At 42.6% G+C, this 18003-nt stretch overlaps 1 protein-coding gene across 3 annotated transcripts in view; it reads left to right on the top strand.

Annotated features, from left to right (window-relative positions):
* Positions 1-539: 539 nt before the first annotated feature.
* col2a1b (collagen, type II, alpha 1b) overlaps positions 540-18003 on the top strand; it is a 43888-nt gene continuing 26424 nt past the window's right edge. Inside the window, exons 1-15 of one of the 3 annotated variants that reach the window (XM_079748324.1) lie at positions 540-809; positions 3639-3848; positions 4925-4941; positions 5395-5427; positions 6309-6341; positions 6651-6704; positions 8405-8506; positions 9447-9524; positions 11773-11817; positions 13613-13666; positions 15365-15418; positions 16313-16366; positions 17173-17226; positions 17353-17406; positions 17658-17702. In XM_079748324.1, coding sequence (XP_079604450.1) covers positions 722-809; positions 3639-3848; positions 4925-4941; positions 5395-5427; positions 6309-6341; positions 6651-6704; positions 8405-8506; positions 9447-9524; positions 11773-11817; positions 13613-13666; positions 15365-15418; positions 16313-16366; positions 17173-17226; positions 17353-17406; positions 17658-17702 — 975 coding nt within the window. In that variant the 5' untranslated portion in view covers positions 540-721. The remainder of the gene's footprint in view (positions 810-3638; positions 3849-4924; positions 4942-5394; positions 5428-6308; positions 6342-6650; positions 6705-8404; positions 8507-9446; positions 9525-11772; positions 11818-13612; positions 13667-15364; positions 15419-16312; positions 16367-17172; positions 17227-17352; positions 17407-17657; positions 17703-18003) is intronic. The other 2 variants (XM_079748325.1, XM_079748326.1) reach the window with 2 other exon arrangements.

Genomic DNA, 18003 nt, shown 5'->3' on the forward strand with positions numbered 1-18003 from the left:
CTTTAAAAGCTGCCTCATGGTCACATGCATATCCTCTGATTGATCATTAATGAAACCATACAGTTGTAATACCATTTTATGAATGCATTCTCATCATGTACTGGCAAATATAAATGTTGGTGTTAAAAGTTTGCACTGCTCCCATATTACAAATCACGAAATCGTTCACCTCAAGCACCGAAATAGAGTGTCATATTTGATAAAGCACTACGTTGATTAATGTGTGGGTAAATCCCATGACATGGTCATTTAACATCCAACGAGACATATTCTCAACAGACCTCTTGCAGCGAGGTGGGCGGGACGGCGCGATTGCGAGAAAAAACTTTTTACTTTTACCGGTACCCCCTTTACAGTGACAGCAATATGGAAGGAGGGGTCTGGGACGTTGATAATGGAACCTGGGAGACAGAATGGGAGGGAAACGGGACTCAGATTTCAGCTTGACAGGGGGTAAGGGGCTGGGCATGATTTTTGGAATATACGAAGATTCATTGAAGGTAACGGGGACATAAAACTACAGTGCCTGACCAGAAGAAGGTCGGTGCTGAGTTTGTGCAGGGGTCTGGGTCTGTCGCTGGATTTCCCTGGTGGCCCAAGGAAAGTTGAACGTTAAACGGTTCAGCTCTGTGACTGGGAGAACACACACTGAGAGAAGCATCCGTTACCTTCATCCCTTTCCTTTTCTCCCCTAAAAGCGCCGCATGTCTAATATTTAGACATGTTCAGCTTTGTGGATTCGAGGACTGTATTGCTACTTGTAGCAACCCAGGTCGCACTATTAGCCGTGGTGAGATGTCAGGATGACCGTAAGTGACATTTTTCTATTTTCTATCGCAATTGTAATTGTTGCACTACACCTAATGCATAATAACTAAAGGTTAAGCGTTCATGTTGTTACCTTTTCTTTTCGTTTTCGTTAACTCTTCGTACCTTTTACGCACGACCTGTGAGCCTTCGTTTGGATCTCAAGTCACTTTTAAAATAAATTGTATAATGATTCAACAAATACTGGCTAATGGGAGAGATCTTGCGAGCGAGGAATGTCGGTCGAATAGAACGTGTTGGTGTGCGTAAAAACGCTTGAATTAGACGCAAACGGGTCAAATCTAATTCTCAAGGAAACACTTGTGAAAGCGGTCATTAGGAAGTACTTTGATTGTTCCGACGGTGATCATCAACTAAATATTCATTTCGGTTTGGATGTTTGACTGAGTTAACTTGTGAGCGCATTCAGCAATTTGCCACAGTAATCTCCTGCATCAGGCTCACGCAATAGTTGCGCCGTCGGACACCTGTGGCTGTGGGTCCACCGAAGGAATTCCGAGGGGGTAGTGGGTGTGGAGGGAGAAAAAAGGGTCATGGATGTGTGGCATGGAGGGGTGCATCCGCAAAAGGTGGCCAGGCTCAAGGGCCTTTGGTAATCTGCGTTAACATTCCTTTGCTGTCAGAGGGCATCGAGGCAAATCCAGGCTTGTTGAACCGCAACGAAAAGGTGGATTTCCAATGATAAGGGGGACCCACATATACTAATCAAAAGAGGCCTTTTAATATTCACAAAATTCAGAAATTAATTGTCATTCAAAGGCGGCTGATTGCCTGCCATGCACAGCGTTATTTTTCGTTTTTTGTCTATGCGTGGATGTACACTGAAAGCGGTATTTCAGTGTAGCAGGAATTCACTTTATACATTTAATCCAGGTGAGAGAGATTAAGTGTTCAATTTGTGCTTATTTTGGAGTTTAGGGTGCCATCAGTGTAAATTGTTAAGCTACTCTTCCTAGAGAGCTGTGACAGGCGGTCGCTAAATAGACAAGAGACAAGAGTTGGAGATTAAAAAAATGATTAAAGGAAAGAATGAGAGAAATTAATAGAATACTCTCAAGGGAAAGGTGCATTCTTCTGCATGTGACAGGCATGCCAAGATTCCAGATCAGAAGAGAAAAACGGGTGGTGCTCAAAGAGGAAAGGAAAAAGTTCAAGCCAAAGCGAGAAAGAAATAAAGAAAAAAAAACACATCTCAAGAAATTGGAAGTCTCAGGTTACCCTTTTCAGTCATAGGCCCCTGAATATAAAGCAAGTCTCTCTTTTCCTGAGAGACAACTCCAGACAGAAATATGCCTGGGAAGCCCAAAAAGGGCCCCAAGAGTCCAGAGTGTCTTGCAGACAGCCAGACACAGATAGAGCACTGATGGCCACTGGCACTGACCTATACACTGGCAGCGGACAGGGTGCCACATTGATCTAGTAGCCAGTGCCTTACCATTCATGGATGCTAGAAGAGAGCTGCCTCATGGTCTATAGGTCAGCACATACTCGTCGCCGTGGCAGCCTCTGCTGTAAAAACAGAGTAGATTCCAGTCCTCCAGAACACCTGGGTTCACTTTAGACTCTTCATCCCTCCTTTTTGCTCCCTCACGAGCAGTAGACTGCAGCTGCCAACACAGGAGAAATAGAATAGCATATTTTTGACCCTCAGCAAGAGATTGAGGGCCCTCTGAATTTGCATGATGATGCAATTGACGAAATTCACCTAGTAAACAATGGGGCACGTCTGGTTGGATCAATTAAAGAATTTGTAGGCTAGTATGACTTCCTGTCCATTTATTGAAGGTCATATATCACAAAGCATCAATCAAAAAAAACATTAAGAAAACCATTTACTTGCTGGCTTGTTTGAATTGTCATTTGACATATGTGATTTGTGCCCCCATATTTGCATTGGCAATAGTTTGTGAATTGCCCAGTCTGTTCATTTCCATAAGGAACCCATTCATGGCAGAGGACGTCCACTTCGTTACCTGTAACGTACTGGGCCCCATGAGTAAATAGAACTACTGTACTTAATTTATAGCCTTAGCCCCCTTGCCCGATCCAAAGGCTTTCCTTTGGCTGATTAAGCTCTGATCAGAAATTGCCAAGATTCCAATCAGAGCATTTTGCTTTTAGTGGTACATTGAATAAGTTAACTCAATAGCAAGGTATATGGAATCCTAATGTCAAGCTAGTTCATTGATAAAGCTTGGTGCGTAGGGCAATACATTAGTAGGCCTATTGAGGTGGTGACCCGTCGACGCACTCTCCCACTATTCACGTTCCATTTCGCACCATTGGCTTTCAGAGCATGCGGAACCGCTCTCTTAGCTAGTCAATGTAAAGTCTGTCTTTGGTGTGTGCAGTAATTGAGGGCGTCTTCCCAGTTTAAAGCGGGTCTATATTTACCTTTAGAGTGCAATTAGAAGGGTTGACGATTAGGCACGTGCTTCCATGCACGAGTGAGGTGAGGAAGTCCTAAACCCTCAGCTACCATGCGCAACGAGGAAGTGGAGGTATTGTTGATCAGCGATGCCTCCCTGTGGCCGAAAATGAGATTGCACATTGTTGTGCTATTTGGCATATTGCACATTTATAGAATTAAATACGATTGTCATTTCTTGATGTGGGCCTACAGCAGGCTTGATTGTTTGATTTGAAGAAGATTGACTGTAAAAGTTACGATTACTATTTAACATTCCTCAATTAATCTTCACTCGCAACAAGTTTTAATATCGTGTATCAAGTACTAAACCAATGCATAATCTGTTTTCCTCCCCTCAAACCCAACCACCCCATGCATGGGATGGTTTCATAACACACAGAGGACGATGCATTTAGCTGTGTACAAGATGGACAACGCTATAGCGACAAGGACGTGTGGAAGCCAGAGCCTTGTCGCATCTGTGTGTGTGACACGGGAAGCGTCCTGTGCGACGAGATTAATTGCGAGGAGATAAGAGACTGCCCCAAACCAGAGATCCCATTCGGAGAGTGTTGCCCCATCTGCGCAGCTGACCTGCCCCAGACCAGTGGTCGTAATTTATTTATTTCACACTTCTCATAAATAAATTACTGTTGCAATATCATCTTGTTTCCTTTTGGGGGAAGTTTGCAAAGGGCGGAAAAGGGTATTCTTCCAAGGACGAATAATAGCCATATTTATTCTTAACATTATTATTATTATCATCCTTGGATTGAATACTGTTATTTATCCCCCCCCAACCCCCTGCCTCCCCCAAAGAAACAAATGACGAATGAACAAAACTATAACAATGGCAATTCTGATGGTATTTCTGTGATATGCTACCTCAATGTTATTTTTCTTCCCTTGCTGGCTCACCTTGGCCCCCATCTTGAATATGTGAATACTAGTCTACTCTGCCCCTAAAAAATGATGAAAACATGTGGGAGTCATTATGAAATACCTCCCTCACACAGAGACTGCCCAACCCCCTGACTCAATCCTCTCTGTCAGTGAGGGGCTCTCCAAATTGGAGTTCTTAGAAATGTGTCTCATTGGCCTTGGATATTGAGTTAACAAACCAAACTGTTTGTTATCCATTCATTCATTGAATCATCTATTTTTGAGAAGCATCATTGAAAATCATAATTGCCATTGTCCACACCTTCTGCCTCACAATCTTGTAGAATACATAATATTTCAAGGCAATATCATATGTTTAACATAGGCTTTACTCTATCAATACAAAACACAATACAATATGTTTACACTAAAGAGAAACATGAATCACTTGCTTATATAACATTTTGGCTTACTACTTGTCTTAAAGACTCTAATGTGCAGAAACAGGTGCAACCATTTCATGGCTTTATTCTTAACATAACACATCAACTGCTGCTACGCTTGTGCTTCGAGATGGTGCCTCAGTCAGTCAACACTTCACTGATCCTGATGAGCTCTTGGCTCTTAGATGTGCTGTGTGTTTGATCAGCATAGGTTCGGTGTAGGGAACTGGAGTGGATTTTTAGAGGAATGCCTAGATATCTATGTTGGTTCAACTAGATGTTTGTCTTGTGCAATTAGTTACTATAGTTATTAACTATCATTCTATTTTTGTCCATCCTCTCTGTCTTCGCTACATTACAGGCGCGTCCGGAGCTAAGGTGAGATACTTTGTGTATGTGTGTGTGTTTGTGTGCGTGCGCAGTTCACCCTGTCTGAGTGTCTGGCCTTGTGTGAAATGTACCTGCTAGTACCTACAATTAAATCTGTCCCTGTCTCAGACTTGTATCAGATCCACAGTGTGGCTGTGTGATTTGGGGATTATGGGGATTCTTTGATGTGGAGGGGCTTTTTAGACACATAGTAGTTACTTCCTGTCTCTTGCTGTCTATGGATATCAATGAGAACTGGGTGGAGAAGGCTCCACACTTAACGTTTAATACTGAGGTGTCTTGTTGACCTGGCTATTTTCATAGGGATGGGTTTTCTAAAGGTGTAATGCTTGGCAGGGGTATATAAATTAAAGTAGTGTGTGATAACTGCATGCATTAATAAGTGGATAGCATTCTATTTATTTAATCTTTCGCTGTTTTTTACTCTCTGTATCTTCATAGGGCCAGAAGGGTGAACCTGGAGATATTACAGATGTAAGTAAACATTTCCACAGGGATGCAATGTTACCAATCTTTTCAGAATAATTGAAACTCACTAAAAAGGGGACAGGAGAATGATAAAATCGATAGAAAAAAACTATTTTTGAATGCATTGTGAGAGATCAGGTGTTTTCTTAATCTCCTTTTTTAAGTATTTCCAGCATCATATAGACAGAGATAGATTGCTGGAATCACACGGATGAACACAAAGAATGCACTGTGGAAGGGCAATTAGCCTGCTCTTAAGGAGCCCAAGCGCAATACAACACAGACTGATGTCCTCCATTCAACCCCCCTATAAAAATTCCCATTGGACAGGTGAGCGAGGCATATAAAGATAGAATTCAAGACAAAGCGAGAAAGGAAGAGAGAAGGAGAGAGACTGGAGCCCCCAGCCGTTGCCACGCTGCATATGGAAATACTTTACCCCTCTTAGGGAATTCAAGCCCATGGCTGGATATAACAAGGCATTGTTTATTGTGCATGTGTTTTGATAATGCTGTGCCCAGGGAGATTAGCAGTGAGCAACACTGCACTAGTGGAGGGAAAACTGTTACATTAAGGACACAGACCCACAGACACAAATGTGTATACATCTACCTGCTCTTATGTTACTTCATGACAACGTGTACACATGGTACTAACACACACAATGCACACAACGGCACTATACTGCATTACAAAGTGCTCCCGTAAAAGTAATCTCTAATGCAAACCACAGGATTTATTGGAAAAGTCTGACATAAAAACGTCCAGTTCGTTACAGGATAATACACAGCTAATAAAAGAACGAATAAAGTCAAATCTAAGTGTCAATGCCCTGTAAACAAAGTTCTACTCATTCCATTACCTTTTGTCTTTGTTCTTCTCTCTAGGTCGTAGGACCCAGAGGGCCAGCTGGTCCAATGGTATGCACTGCCTTCAGCAGGTTGACGTTTTACACCTGAAAACACCTAAAAACACCTTTTACACCTGAAAACCTCTTCTGCACTTCAGCGGAAGAAACGTCTCCCAACAAGCAGCGCGTAGAGCACTAGGCGTTTAGGTTTTGCCGTTTCCTGAAAACAACGTTCAAATGTGTTTTTAATATCTTTCGAAGTAGAAGTATACGAGCAAAGCCAAAAACATTCGATTTATTTTTATTTTAAATTGCACTGCTGACACATTCTTGGACAACACCTGAATAAACTGATGGCCACCATCTTGTCTTCGTATAGGGACCGTCAGGAGAGCAAGGAGCACGGGGATCCAGAGGAGATAAGGGCGAGAAGGTGAGTTGACCGACCTAGATCCCCCCCCCCCCCCCCCCCCCCCCCCCCCCTTAGGCTATTTTTGACAGAAAAAAAATAACAGTCCTAAGAGTGATATTGGGTTTTGAGCCGGTTGGGGGTGGGGGTGGGGCATTGGGCGTGTGGGTCTAGTACACCTTCCAGGTCTGGATCAGTGGCAGTCTTTCAGTGACCCCCCCCACCCCCGTCAGGCTATGAGCTCCTCTTAAAGCGTGTGGGTTGTTTTAACAGATCTGGGTGCCGTAGCATAAACCCGGGGCAGTAACAAGATGCTTATTCAAATGAGGGTGTTAAATTAGCGTCCCCGGTCTTGTCAGGCTTTGATCCTTGCATTAATGTGAACAGCTCATGTGGCGTGTCATGGCCGTCAGCCACCGGGTTAAGGAGTCTGAGGAGGTCTTGTTTGTGAATATTTTACTGCGAGAAGAATGGCTTGCCTCCAAGATGGAGCTTCTTCAAAGCAAGGGTGGGATTTCATCATCCCAGCGATTTTGTGACGTCTGCTGAGGTATTCCTATAAGTTTGCATAAAGAAACTTGTTCTGCAGTGCACGGGTCAGTACTTTAGTGGAGCAATGAGGGGAACAGATAATAGATGTTGGTATTTGCACCAAGGAGAAGTGGGGCCTAAAGGTCAATAATTGACCTTGAGATCAGAAAACTATTTAATAATAATCCATTTTCATTTCTTATTTTTTACATCTTTTAGGCCCGAGCATATTGCTTGATTGACATCATTACAAACACACAGACTAGTGTTGTCTATATAGAGACAGATATTTATAAAGAGCAGATTGGCTATTTCGATGTCCTATCATTGGTTATCCCAATCTCAATGTATAACCATTTATTTATTATCACAAGCCCATTTTTGTCTTTCCAAGCATGCTATATGGTACCTAATATATTCGATTTGTTCAATGTTTTCTTGCAGGTTGTTTTTTTTTGTTTGTCTTTAATTTGAATAGCACTATGGGCAATTATGTCTAATCCCTTTATAAAAAATGTATAGACACTTTGGTTGTTTTTGAAAAACCTAAAAAGAGGATTCGTTGCTCATTTCATCAGGCATTCACAGAGCTCTCTGAAACCTTTCAAGAATTAAATGTATTTCGGAACTGTAGTTCAATAGCTTCATACAGTAATGTGCCTAATTGTTATTGTAATGATTTCCCCATTGCCTGTCCACAACCCGTGTTCAATGTTTCTGATTGTCTATTAACCTTAAATGACACACAGACATCAGCATTTACAATGATGATATCAATTGAGGCTAACATTTGATTGCTACTTGGCTGCGACTTGTTTTGAAAGAGATCAGCATTATAAACTCAAATACAATCGACTTATGCAATCATTTAAGCCTTCCTCGCTTAATTTCCAAGATTAAATTCCAGTTAGTTTAACCAAAAATATTTAGTCTAATTATAATTAATCAGACGTGATTAGGTCCTTAACATACATTCCAGTGCACATTGCATTGTTCTAAGAAATGTTGTTAATCTTAACGTGCAGACTGACTGAACCTGTAGAAACAGGCCCAAACAAAAGTTATCGATTGGTCCACACATTTCTCACTTGTTTTTACACCATCATAGTATCTCATGATTGGCATGAGAACTCCAATGAATCACATGCATCTGAACTAATCCCCGCCCCCTCCTCATTGTGTTTGTGTCTCAGGGAACCCTCGGCCCCCGTGGAAGAGACGGTGAACCCGGTACCCCTGGAAACCCGGGCCCCCCCGGCCCTCCAGGTCCGAACGGACCCCCAGGCCTCGGCGGAGTGAGTATCCCATGACATGCCCAGGGTGATGAGAGGAGGCAGGGCTGGGTGGGGTTTGGTCTCCCTATAAACACCGCCGTGGAAAAGTCCATAGGTCGGACGCCCCAACATGCTCGGATGCTCAGAAAAGCATCAGATTGACTGGGTGAAAGTATTGGCCCCCAAAAGGCAGAACTTTATGTGGTGGTGACAACATTAGCAGAGAAGACGATTTCTGGCTGGAGCTGGCTGTGTTGAAGATGACGGTGAGGGGGTTACAGAGAGGGGAGAGATAGAAAGAATGTCTCTCATTCTTTGCCAGGGAGAGAGAGAGATGGGGGTGGGGGGTGGGGGAGGTGAGTGGACAGGAGGTGGCATGGGAGACTTGGGAAGGAGAGAAGATGGTGGGGGTTGGGAAACAACAAGGAGATTCATTGTGTGGAGAGGGGAGAAATTAAACCAGTTCACGCGGCTGCTGTGTCTGCTTCCTCTGCGCTCATCCATCAAATATGGAGTTGACAAACACCTCAAAACCTGATCCATTCCTGCCCTGACAAAAGTCGACCGAAAATAATCGGAGATTCCTTGAACTTGGCTTAATAACAGGTCTATAGATATCTGATCTATTGAGAGGATTGAGAAACTTTGTTAGTTAGTTTCAAACTTTATGTTGGATAGCTTAGCCAAAGTTTGCTGACCTTTCAAGCATCTCCAGAAACTAAATACGAATGGAGTCTGATTCAAGCAATAATATCCAAGTTCAATTTATTTAAATAAAATATAAATTAATACAAATCCAAGCGTTTAATTCACAAATTAAAGTACATTAAATTAAAGTAGTAGTGAGAGTGGACCATTTCCAAACCTTTTTAACTGCCGTCCACATCAGAACATGTTCAATGCTCAAGCGCACGTCTCAACACCTCCTAACACATGTCCCTCTCTGGCGCTCCTCCCACAGAACTTTGCTGCTCAGATGGCCGGTGGATTCGACGAGAAGTCCGGAGCAGCTCAGATGGGCGTGATGCAGGGACCAATGGTGAGAGAGAGCGCCTCCCCCCCCATGAGTCCACCCTACTGTCCGCACCCCCGTTTCACAGCACTGCACCACCTGGATCAATGGCGCTCACCAGAAAGGCGTACATTCATGGATGTAGCCATGGATACTCTTTTTTTTTTTTCCCAGAGGGAGTTCGTGTTTTTGGTTTGATATGAACTCAAATGCCTCTGTTGGAACCTGCCCGGGTCCCTCTAGTAGAGAAGGAAAACACCTCCCCTCTGGTGGGTCCCCATGGAAAAATAAACACCTCCCGTGGAGTTTAAGGAGGAGGTGTTTTCATGGCCACAGAGGAAACAGACGTTGTTAGAGTTTCGTTTTTATTTTTTTCAAATGCCATGAAAGAAAAAACCCAGCCCACCTAGCTGGAATGACAGATGGCGCTAGCTGGAATAAGAAGCAGGACTGCTGGGAGCTATTTCGGCTTGGAAAACCGCATCGGCGCTTGGCTGTCAGCCTAGGCCCCGGCCCCAGCTGGGAGGGCTGAGGCCCCGGTCTAAGCTGGTGTGCTGGGACACCAGAAGATGAGGCTAAGGGTCTTTCAGAGCCCCACAGTGTGCTCTGGTCTCTGCCGGCCTCACCTTCAGCTCCCAAAGCAGAGAGTCTGTCCATTCATGTGCTTGTGGCTCTGGTGGCTGGACCGAACTGACCTACTCCTCCACATCTAAAGCATTCCCCCTCCCTCCCCCCATACACACACACCCCCCAGCCCCGCTTCATACCTGAACCCAACCCCACCACAGACACTTCAACAGTGCTCTCTCAGTGTCTCTCCAAGCCTCAAAGCCCAAACACACGCACACACACACATGTATGCACAAGCACACTTAAACATGCCCCCGTACTGATGTCAAACACACACACACACATACAGACACACACACACACACACACACACACACACACACACACACAAACAAACACACCATAGGGTATAGAGGCCTATTGATAACACCCCTCCCCAATATGCTCTGTGACAAGGCCCCTTACACTAGGTGAAAAGAACACTTTCATTCCCATTCGAGAACCATCTATGCGTTGAAGCGTGTCCCTGCATTTTCTTTGGCTACTGTCCCACATTTCTGAAGCATAATCAGCATACTTTACATGAACCCTATAAAGGGAGTGCATATAAAGAGGGATACGTTCAGGGTTTTAATTTTTTCCTTCCACCTTAGCGGAGCTTGCATGGAAACTTAGTCCAAGTTCCTTTTCACTGGGAATATTGGTAACTTGATTTAATTGACATCACATTATATCCTACTTTCAATCTATATTTCTTTTTTAAATCTGAAAGGAGAAAGGGAGAGAGAAAGGGCTTTTGGCTCATCACCTCCATAGAATGTGATCTCCTCTTGCGGAGCAATGACCCATACACTCGAAGGAGACATTTATTTTGACATGTGACTCCAAGCAGAAGCTGCCATACAGCAGATTGTGTTGCAGAGCACAGAGGTCTAACAAGCACAGAAAAACACATTAATAAGTGTTTTGTTCTTACAATCCAACTGATTATCTTGTGGTTGTTTAGCAAACCGAAAAAGTTCATTGGGTTAGTTTAGTTGGTTTGTATGTGTGTGGAAATGGCTGGAAGTTGTGTTGACAGTTGCACATCAGTCATGTCGAGTTCAAGCACTCCACTTATGAGAACAACCCTAACACTCATGACCTTTGAACTCAGAAATATGTAGCTGCCTGGGAAGGGATAGATAGATAGACAGATAAATAAAAGGATAGATAGATGGAAAGTTAGACAGATAGACAGATAGACAGACAGACAAATAAGATATATATATATATATATAGAGAGAGAGAGAGAGAGAGAGAGAGAGAGAGAGAGAGAGAGAGAGAGAGAGAGAGAGAGAGTTTGACGACTAGATCAATAAAGAGTGAAAGTCAAAGAAAGTGAGGGAGATGAATTTGAATGCCAATGAGGAATTCCAAAGGATTTATGTATAGGGTTAGGGTTAGCAGGGCAAGTCACAGAGTTTCTGATGCTTTGGGGCAAAGGCAATGTATTTTTATAGCTTCTGAAAAAATAATTTGAGTTCACCTGAAGATGTTTTTTTTTTCAACAACATAAGATAAGTGCAGGCTTCCCACAGCTGCCTGGAATGTGTTTGTGCACATGTGTAGGTTTTGAAACAACAGGCAGAACAGGGCTTTCTGTCCTGATGCTGACTTTGTGTCTCTTTCCTGTTCCCCCTCCCCCACCACCCCCTACCCAAAGGGACCAATGGGCCCACGAGGACCACCGGGCCCCAGCGGATCACCTGTAAGTACCTCCGTCACTCTGTCAAACAACACACCCATGTAGACACCAATACACCCGCCAGCGCCCCCTCCTTCCAGGGACACACCGATAGACCCACCAGGCTGACCTGAGTTCATGGAGAAGGGCCTTGTATTACTGTATACTTTTCTGCTATAATCCCCGTAGAGCCCTCTTATTTGTCCCTTGTCAGGGTTTCTTTCCCTTCGCCCTCACCATTGAGGGGTGTTCCTTGAGGGCCAAAACCTCAGGGGCCACTTCTTATCCCATATGAATGTGGTTCCTGTGAGGGCTCAACTGAGACTGAATTCATAATGACGCTGCGTACACATAAACTCAACTTGACTCTAGGAAGACCACAACCTGAGCGATAACTGAAAGGGCAGTTGTTATTGGCGGAAATAAAGGCCCAGCTAAGACCTGAACTATTTATTTACATACACACGCAGCTAACATAGGGACACAACACGCCATACAGTTTACGTCATTAGGTACAACTTCAAAGTACAACTTTGATCCCCCAGCTGCTGGCACTGGGGCTTTTCCCATGCGTCACAGCCTAGACACAGCTGACACTATGCCTTTCATGGGCCTACGAGGAGGGCTTCCTGCCGCTCTTTAGTCCCCTCTTCCACAGCTCTCAAGCAGCAGCCCACGGCTTAAGCTTTCAGCCTGAGAGCTGTTAGGTTTCAAGGCAGTGCCAGGCCGACCTGTCTCAACTTGCTGCCTCAGCAGACACTTACGTCGTTGTTTACAATACACTTCAGACTGGGTTTTCGTTTTTAAAGGACTCATATCAGGGTTGCCAACTCTCACGGTGCTGGTGTGTGACACACGCTTTCACCTTCAGCCTCACACTGTCACGCTGCTCAAACAATTCTCCCGCCATAACACTGCGAGAGCAACATGGGTAACAAGGCGAACATATTGCGGTCACATCGTAATTGTTAAACCAAGAAAATTACTTTCACTCTAAAAGATAGCTGAAGATTTGAAGAAACAGGTGTTTCATATGGCGTTTCTATTAGGCTGTCTCTTAATTGACTCCCTAATTGGTGCGTGATGCTAATCTCCCTGGTGATTGGTCATGTTCATAGCTGGGAGCCAAGAAGGCATTCAAGCAAGAATTTTATATTGAAAACAACACGTCTTTGGCTTTCATTAGTGAATGACCTGTGTGACCTTTATTTGGTTAGTGTATGTCTAATACTATTGTGAGTATTTCCCTGGGTGGAAGTAGTCAGGGCGTGGGCGTAGTCAGGCTATATCCTTAAATCTGAGACCTAAACTTATGCTCCCATCACGTGTGTAAACTGCATGCTTTTTAAACCCCTGATGGTGAAATTTGGTCCCAATATGTGCACGTGCAAGTGCACATGCAAGTGCAAATTCTTAATTTAACTCGAGCTAGGTGCTCAAAGTTGGCAACCCAGTCATTGTTCCTTCATGCAGATTAAATTATTGCATTTCAAAATGAAGAGACAAATTCAGTAGGTCGGTAAGACAGAATGGCATACATCACGTGTTAAAATAAAACACATGCAATCATTACTAAATCGTTCTCATTAATTCTGTATATAGACGGGACTTTGTATGACGTTGTATTTGAATGTTTATTGGTGATTTCTTCTGTTGGCTTACAGTTAACCCTTTTTAAGATAAGGTTGTGCATCGTTTTGTTGGTTAAGATCCTGTCATTTTCCGCCAAGCAAACTCTACATCTGTGTTTATTCAACGTCTGGTATTCCTCCAACCAGACAAACTCCCTGTAATGTTCCTCTTATCTTCTGTCTTCTAGGGCCCACAGGGTTTCCAAGGCAATCCCGGAGAGCCAGGAGAACCCGGACAGTCTGTAAGTACACCAAGCCATGAAGTATCCTCCCTGGCCAGGATCAGACATTTAGATTGTAATATATCATGAAGCAAACGGTTCAGGTTGTAGTTACAAGGAATTTCAGTCCGGAAGCATGCCAGGGAACAAATAGGTAGTTGAAACACCAAAACCTACAATTTCAGTGTTGTGAACATGTTGTTAAACACTGAAACCTTACACTGAAATTGTAAGTGTAAGCCTTTATCTTTGATAATGTACTTTAGTTTGTGAAATATTTAACACTTTCCACACTTTATACTTAACTCCCATAGGCCACCAATGATTTTCAAAACTAGCTGCTCGCCCCTTCACAATTCTTCTTCAGCTTTCCTACCATTTTGGTTTTGTAAACACCATGACTATCTCCTCCTCCGTCACCTCCTCAACCTCCTGCGTAGTTCCCAAGCCACAGCCAGCTGGCTCCCTATACTTCAGGTCATACCAACAGCGCCATTGGATATCACTTTCTCCCTTTTTCCTTTTGAGTTACCCCCTGCACTCCCTTCCTGCAATATCCTCTCACTATACCAAAACCCTTTAGTAGTCGCTCAAGGTAGACGAGTGGCTTGCACAATATTTTTCAAGGCGCTGTCTATGCTCCAAGTGCAGAACCATGTCCAAGGTAACAACCAATCACGACATTGTGTTGAAAATCGCCCCCAGCCCCGGAAACATAACAAGGCAGGCGATTGTTATGCATGGCTTAACACTGTGTTGTGATACCCTTGGATCCGGTTACTCAAAACGTGTCTACCTATAGTGCAGAGGTAATGGCTGGAGCATTTTAAAAAGAATGGGGCTAAAAGCTACAAGTGGGCAATCAGGGCCAGGCCACCACTGTGCAACTAATTTCATCTGGAGCTCAGACATGCAGCCTGAGAGGTGCCCTCTCAGACAAACTGCTGCTGCCCTGAGAGACCCGTGGCTCCAACACATCATTAGCCTGGATTAAGATCAAGTCTGCCTGAGGAACACCGCTCAGCAGGAGCCACCATAATGGATTGCCTTGAGTCATACTGTGCTTATTATACATGTCAAGGTCCGGTGAGCAGCTGGGCCCAATTAGCTCGTTATTAATTATTCTGGTTTTAGGAGAGCATCCTGCTTCGTACACTCAAATGGAGTTGCACAACATAGGATTGAAAAACAAGATCCATCCATTAAAAAACCTATTAATGTGTTTCATATTTTTCATGGCTCAATGGAATAGTAGGTTTTTAGGTTCACTCAGGTCAAAGCTAAGTGAGAAATAGATGAGAACAGTACAGTTTGTTAGTGGGATTATCATGTGAGGATGTTTTTTTCAAGAAAGGTTGTTTTGTATTCAGTTTGATGTTCTTAGATGTTCTTTGATTTGTGTAAAGAACAGAACCAGGGGAAACTATTCTGAAAGATCTTCAATGTTGTGAAAGGTTTTCAGTTCATGTCTCTGTGACAGTAAACAATAATAATTAGAGTCCTCTGTGTAGAACAATTTCTCGAAAATAAATTATTTTAAGAATGTTTCTGCCATGGATGCTTGTATATTAAAGGGAACATACACATTGTAACCAGATACAACTAATAAACTCATACTACTGAAATATGGCTAATAAAACTACTAATAATAATACTAATTGTTGCCCCTGTTGGTTCGGATGAGTATTTGTTTGTTGATTATTCTTGTTTTATTGACAGGGCCCAATGGGACCCCGTGGCCCCCCTGGACTTTCTGGCAAACCTGGAGATGATGTGAGTACTTTGGTTGCAAACACAATGTCAGAAATCACCAATTATAAAAAAAAAAGAAAAGAAAAACGCAACGAAAAGTACCCAGTAGTCTTAACCTGGACAGGTAAGATCAACTCCCCAAACCAATTAGGGAAGAGGTTTCCTAATTGGTCAGAACAGAGCCATTGGCTCATAAAGGTACAGTCAACTCGTAAGATATTCTCACAGGGCATTTTCCCTCACTAATAGCAGACGGGTGGCTATGCCATTGCTAATAAATCACACTAAAATAATATATTTTTAATCTTACCTAAAGAAACTTTAATTGACTTTCAAACAAAGTCAACTCAAACGCTTAAATCTCAGATCTTGATCTTCCTCTTAAATTACCATAATTATTTGTAACATTTTCCTATTTTGGGTTGGAGGTTGGGCTATAAATTGTCATAAAACATGACACATGATTATACTTTATTATATTTTATGCTAATTATACTCATTTTAGGTAAATTTGTCAGGCTACAGGGTATTATTGTGTTAACCATATTGAAGTGCATACTTTGATTGCATTATAATGAAAAATAGTCTATGTTTTTTCGAATACTTGAAGCAAGAAGTGTTTTCTAAAAAAAATATGAAAATGACTTCTGCCTATCTTTAACCATTTGAATATTGTTACATGAGGCAGAATTTACAATGCCTTATTACAGCCACCAGATGGTAGCAGACTTAAAGTTTCCAAATATCTCCACTAGGGGCGCAAAATCCCACATTGAAAAAACTATGCTGGTTTGCGCAACGGGAATGGCTACACTACAAACTACCTACCTGGCCAATAATATTTTTTTCGATACATTCACAAAAAACTGAATGATGGTGTATATATTATATTTACTCTTTGTGTTTGTGTATTAGGGTGAGGCTGGCAAACCAGGGAAATCTGGTGAGCGTGGGCCTGCTGGACCTCAGGTAAGTTTTCAGATTTGTTGGCTTTTGATTTATTATTGATTATGTATTATTCAACAGTTTAATTTGTGTGTGTCGAGTGATGAACTGGATGAATGCTGAATTAAGATTGGCTGGGTTGGTGTTGACTAAATAACTAAACAACTAAAAAGCAGTAGGCTAGTAGACATAGAGAAAGTGTAAGTAGTCCTATTAGTAGTAGTAGTAGTAGTAGTAGTAGTAGTAGTAGTTATCTATCTATGCATCCGACTCACATTAATTATCTCTGAAGTTATATTGTTCTAACAGTAGATCATTCTCTAATAACAGCATTATCATTGATTATTTTAATTGGTGGTGCGGTGCATAAGACTCCAATGCCAATTGGACTCCATCCAACTCCATGCCAATTGTATAGGATTCTATTTCATCTAACCATCAATGTTACTATCTCTGTAAGCCAGTACTGTTATATTTTCAGACAGAAGACATACATTATACATCCCCTATGGAGATTGATCAAAGTTTAGACATCAGTCAAGAAGAGAGCAGCTGTACCAGAATTGTATTTATTTATAGTAATACATTTTTGGTGTGTGTGGTGTGTGCAGTAAAGAATAGAAGATACTGGGTCTGTACCGTGAAACCAACTGTGCTCTCACCAGGTCCCACTGTGTGAGACTTGGTGTCCCACTGGCTCTCATCCTGTATTGAAAAAAAGATCTTGGAGACAAAAATAATTCCATGCTTTCTATCGGTCTTCCCGATGTGTTGCGGTGACCCGGCATCATCTCTTCTCAACCTGTCGTCTGTTCTTTCCACATATAAAGGGAGCACGTGGCTTCCCTGGAACACCTGGCCTGCCCGGCATCAAGGGACACAGAGTGAGTGTTTCTGTCGCTGACGGACGTTGGAGCCAGCCCACCATCAAATAAAACTCAAGATGGTGGTTTCTGGTTTTCTTAACTCCTTGTTGTCCTAATGTGCTCTGTTTCCCCGTCCCTCTCCAGGGCTATCCAGGTCTTGATGGAGCTAAGGGAGAGCATGGCGCTGCTGGCTCTAAAGTATGTTTAAAATATAAATGATATTCTCTTTCTACAACTCTGTTGTCATTTTACCTTCAGTTAAAAGTCTATGGTGTGCTAGCTTTGTAAAAGGAAATTCTATTATTTTTGTTTGAACATATCTATTGTGACTAAGCAAGCTACCAAGAAAAGGGTTAATGATCTTTTTACTGCTAAGGTCATCATCGTACAGCATACTATTTTCAGTGTGGTACCATCTGAAACGTTCATAAATGTTTCCGTCATTGTAGGGCGAGTCTGGATCACCTGGTGAGAACGGCGCACCCGGACCCATGGTGAGTAGACACACCTGACAACACCAGCTCTCTGTTATGTAAAGCTCAACGTGTTAGCATATTGACTACATTCAAATCACCAACTATCTCATCTTTCATTCAGGATTAATAAATGCAAATGTACTTCTGTCAGCATATATATTAAACACATACACCATAGTAGTTGTACTATTACAAGTACTACCAATACTATTCATAACAAAAGTAGTGACAGTAGTAGTACTTCTAGAAGTACTACATATGCACACCAAATGTAGTAGTTCCTGTTGTATCTCTCCCCAATGTGATCCCATTTTCATTT

Source organism: Pollachius pollachius (assembly GCF_949987615.1).
Source record: "Pollachius pollachius genome assembly, chromosome: 12".
In the NCBI taxonomy this organism is placed as follows: Eukaryota; Metazoa; Chordata; class Actinopteri; order Gadiformes; family Gadidae; genus Pollachius; species Pollachius pollachius.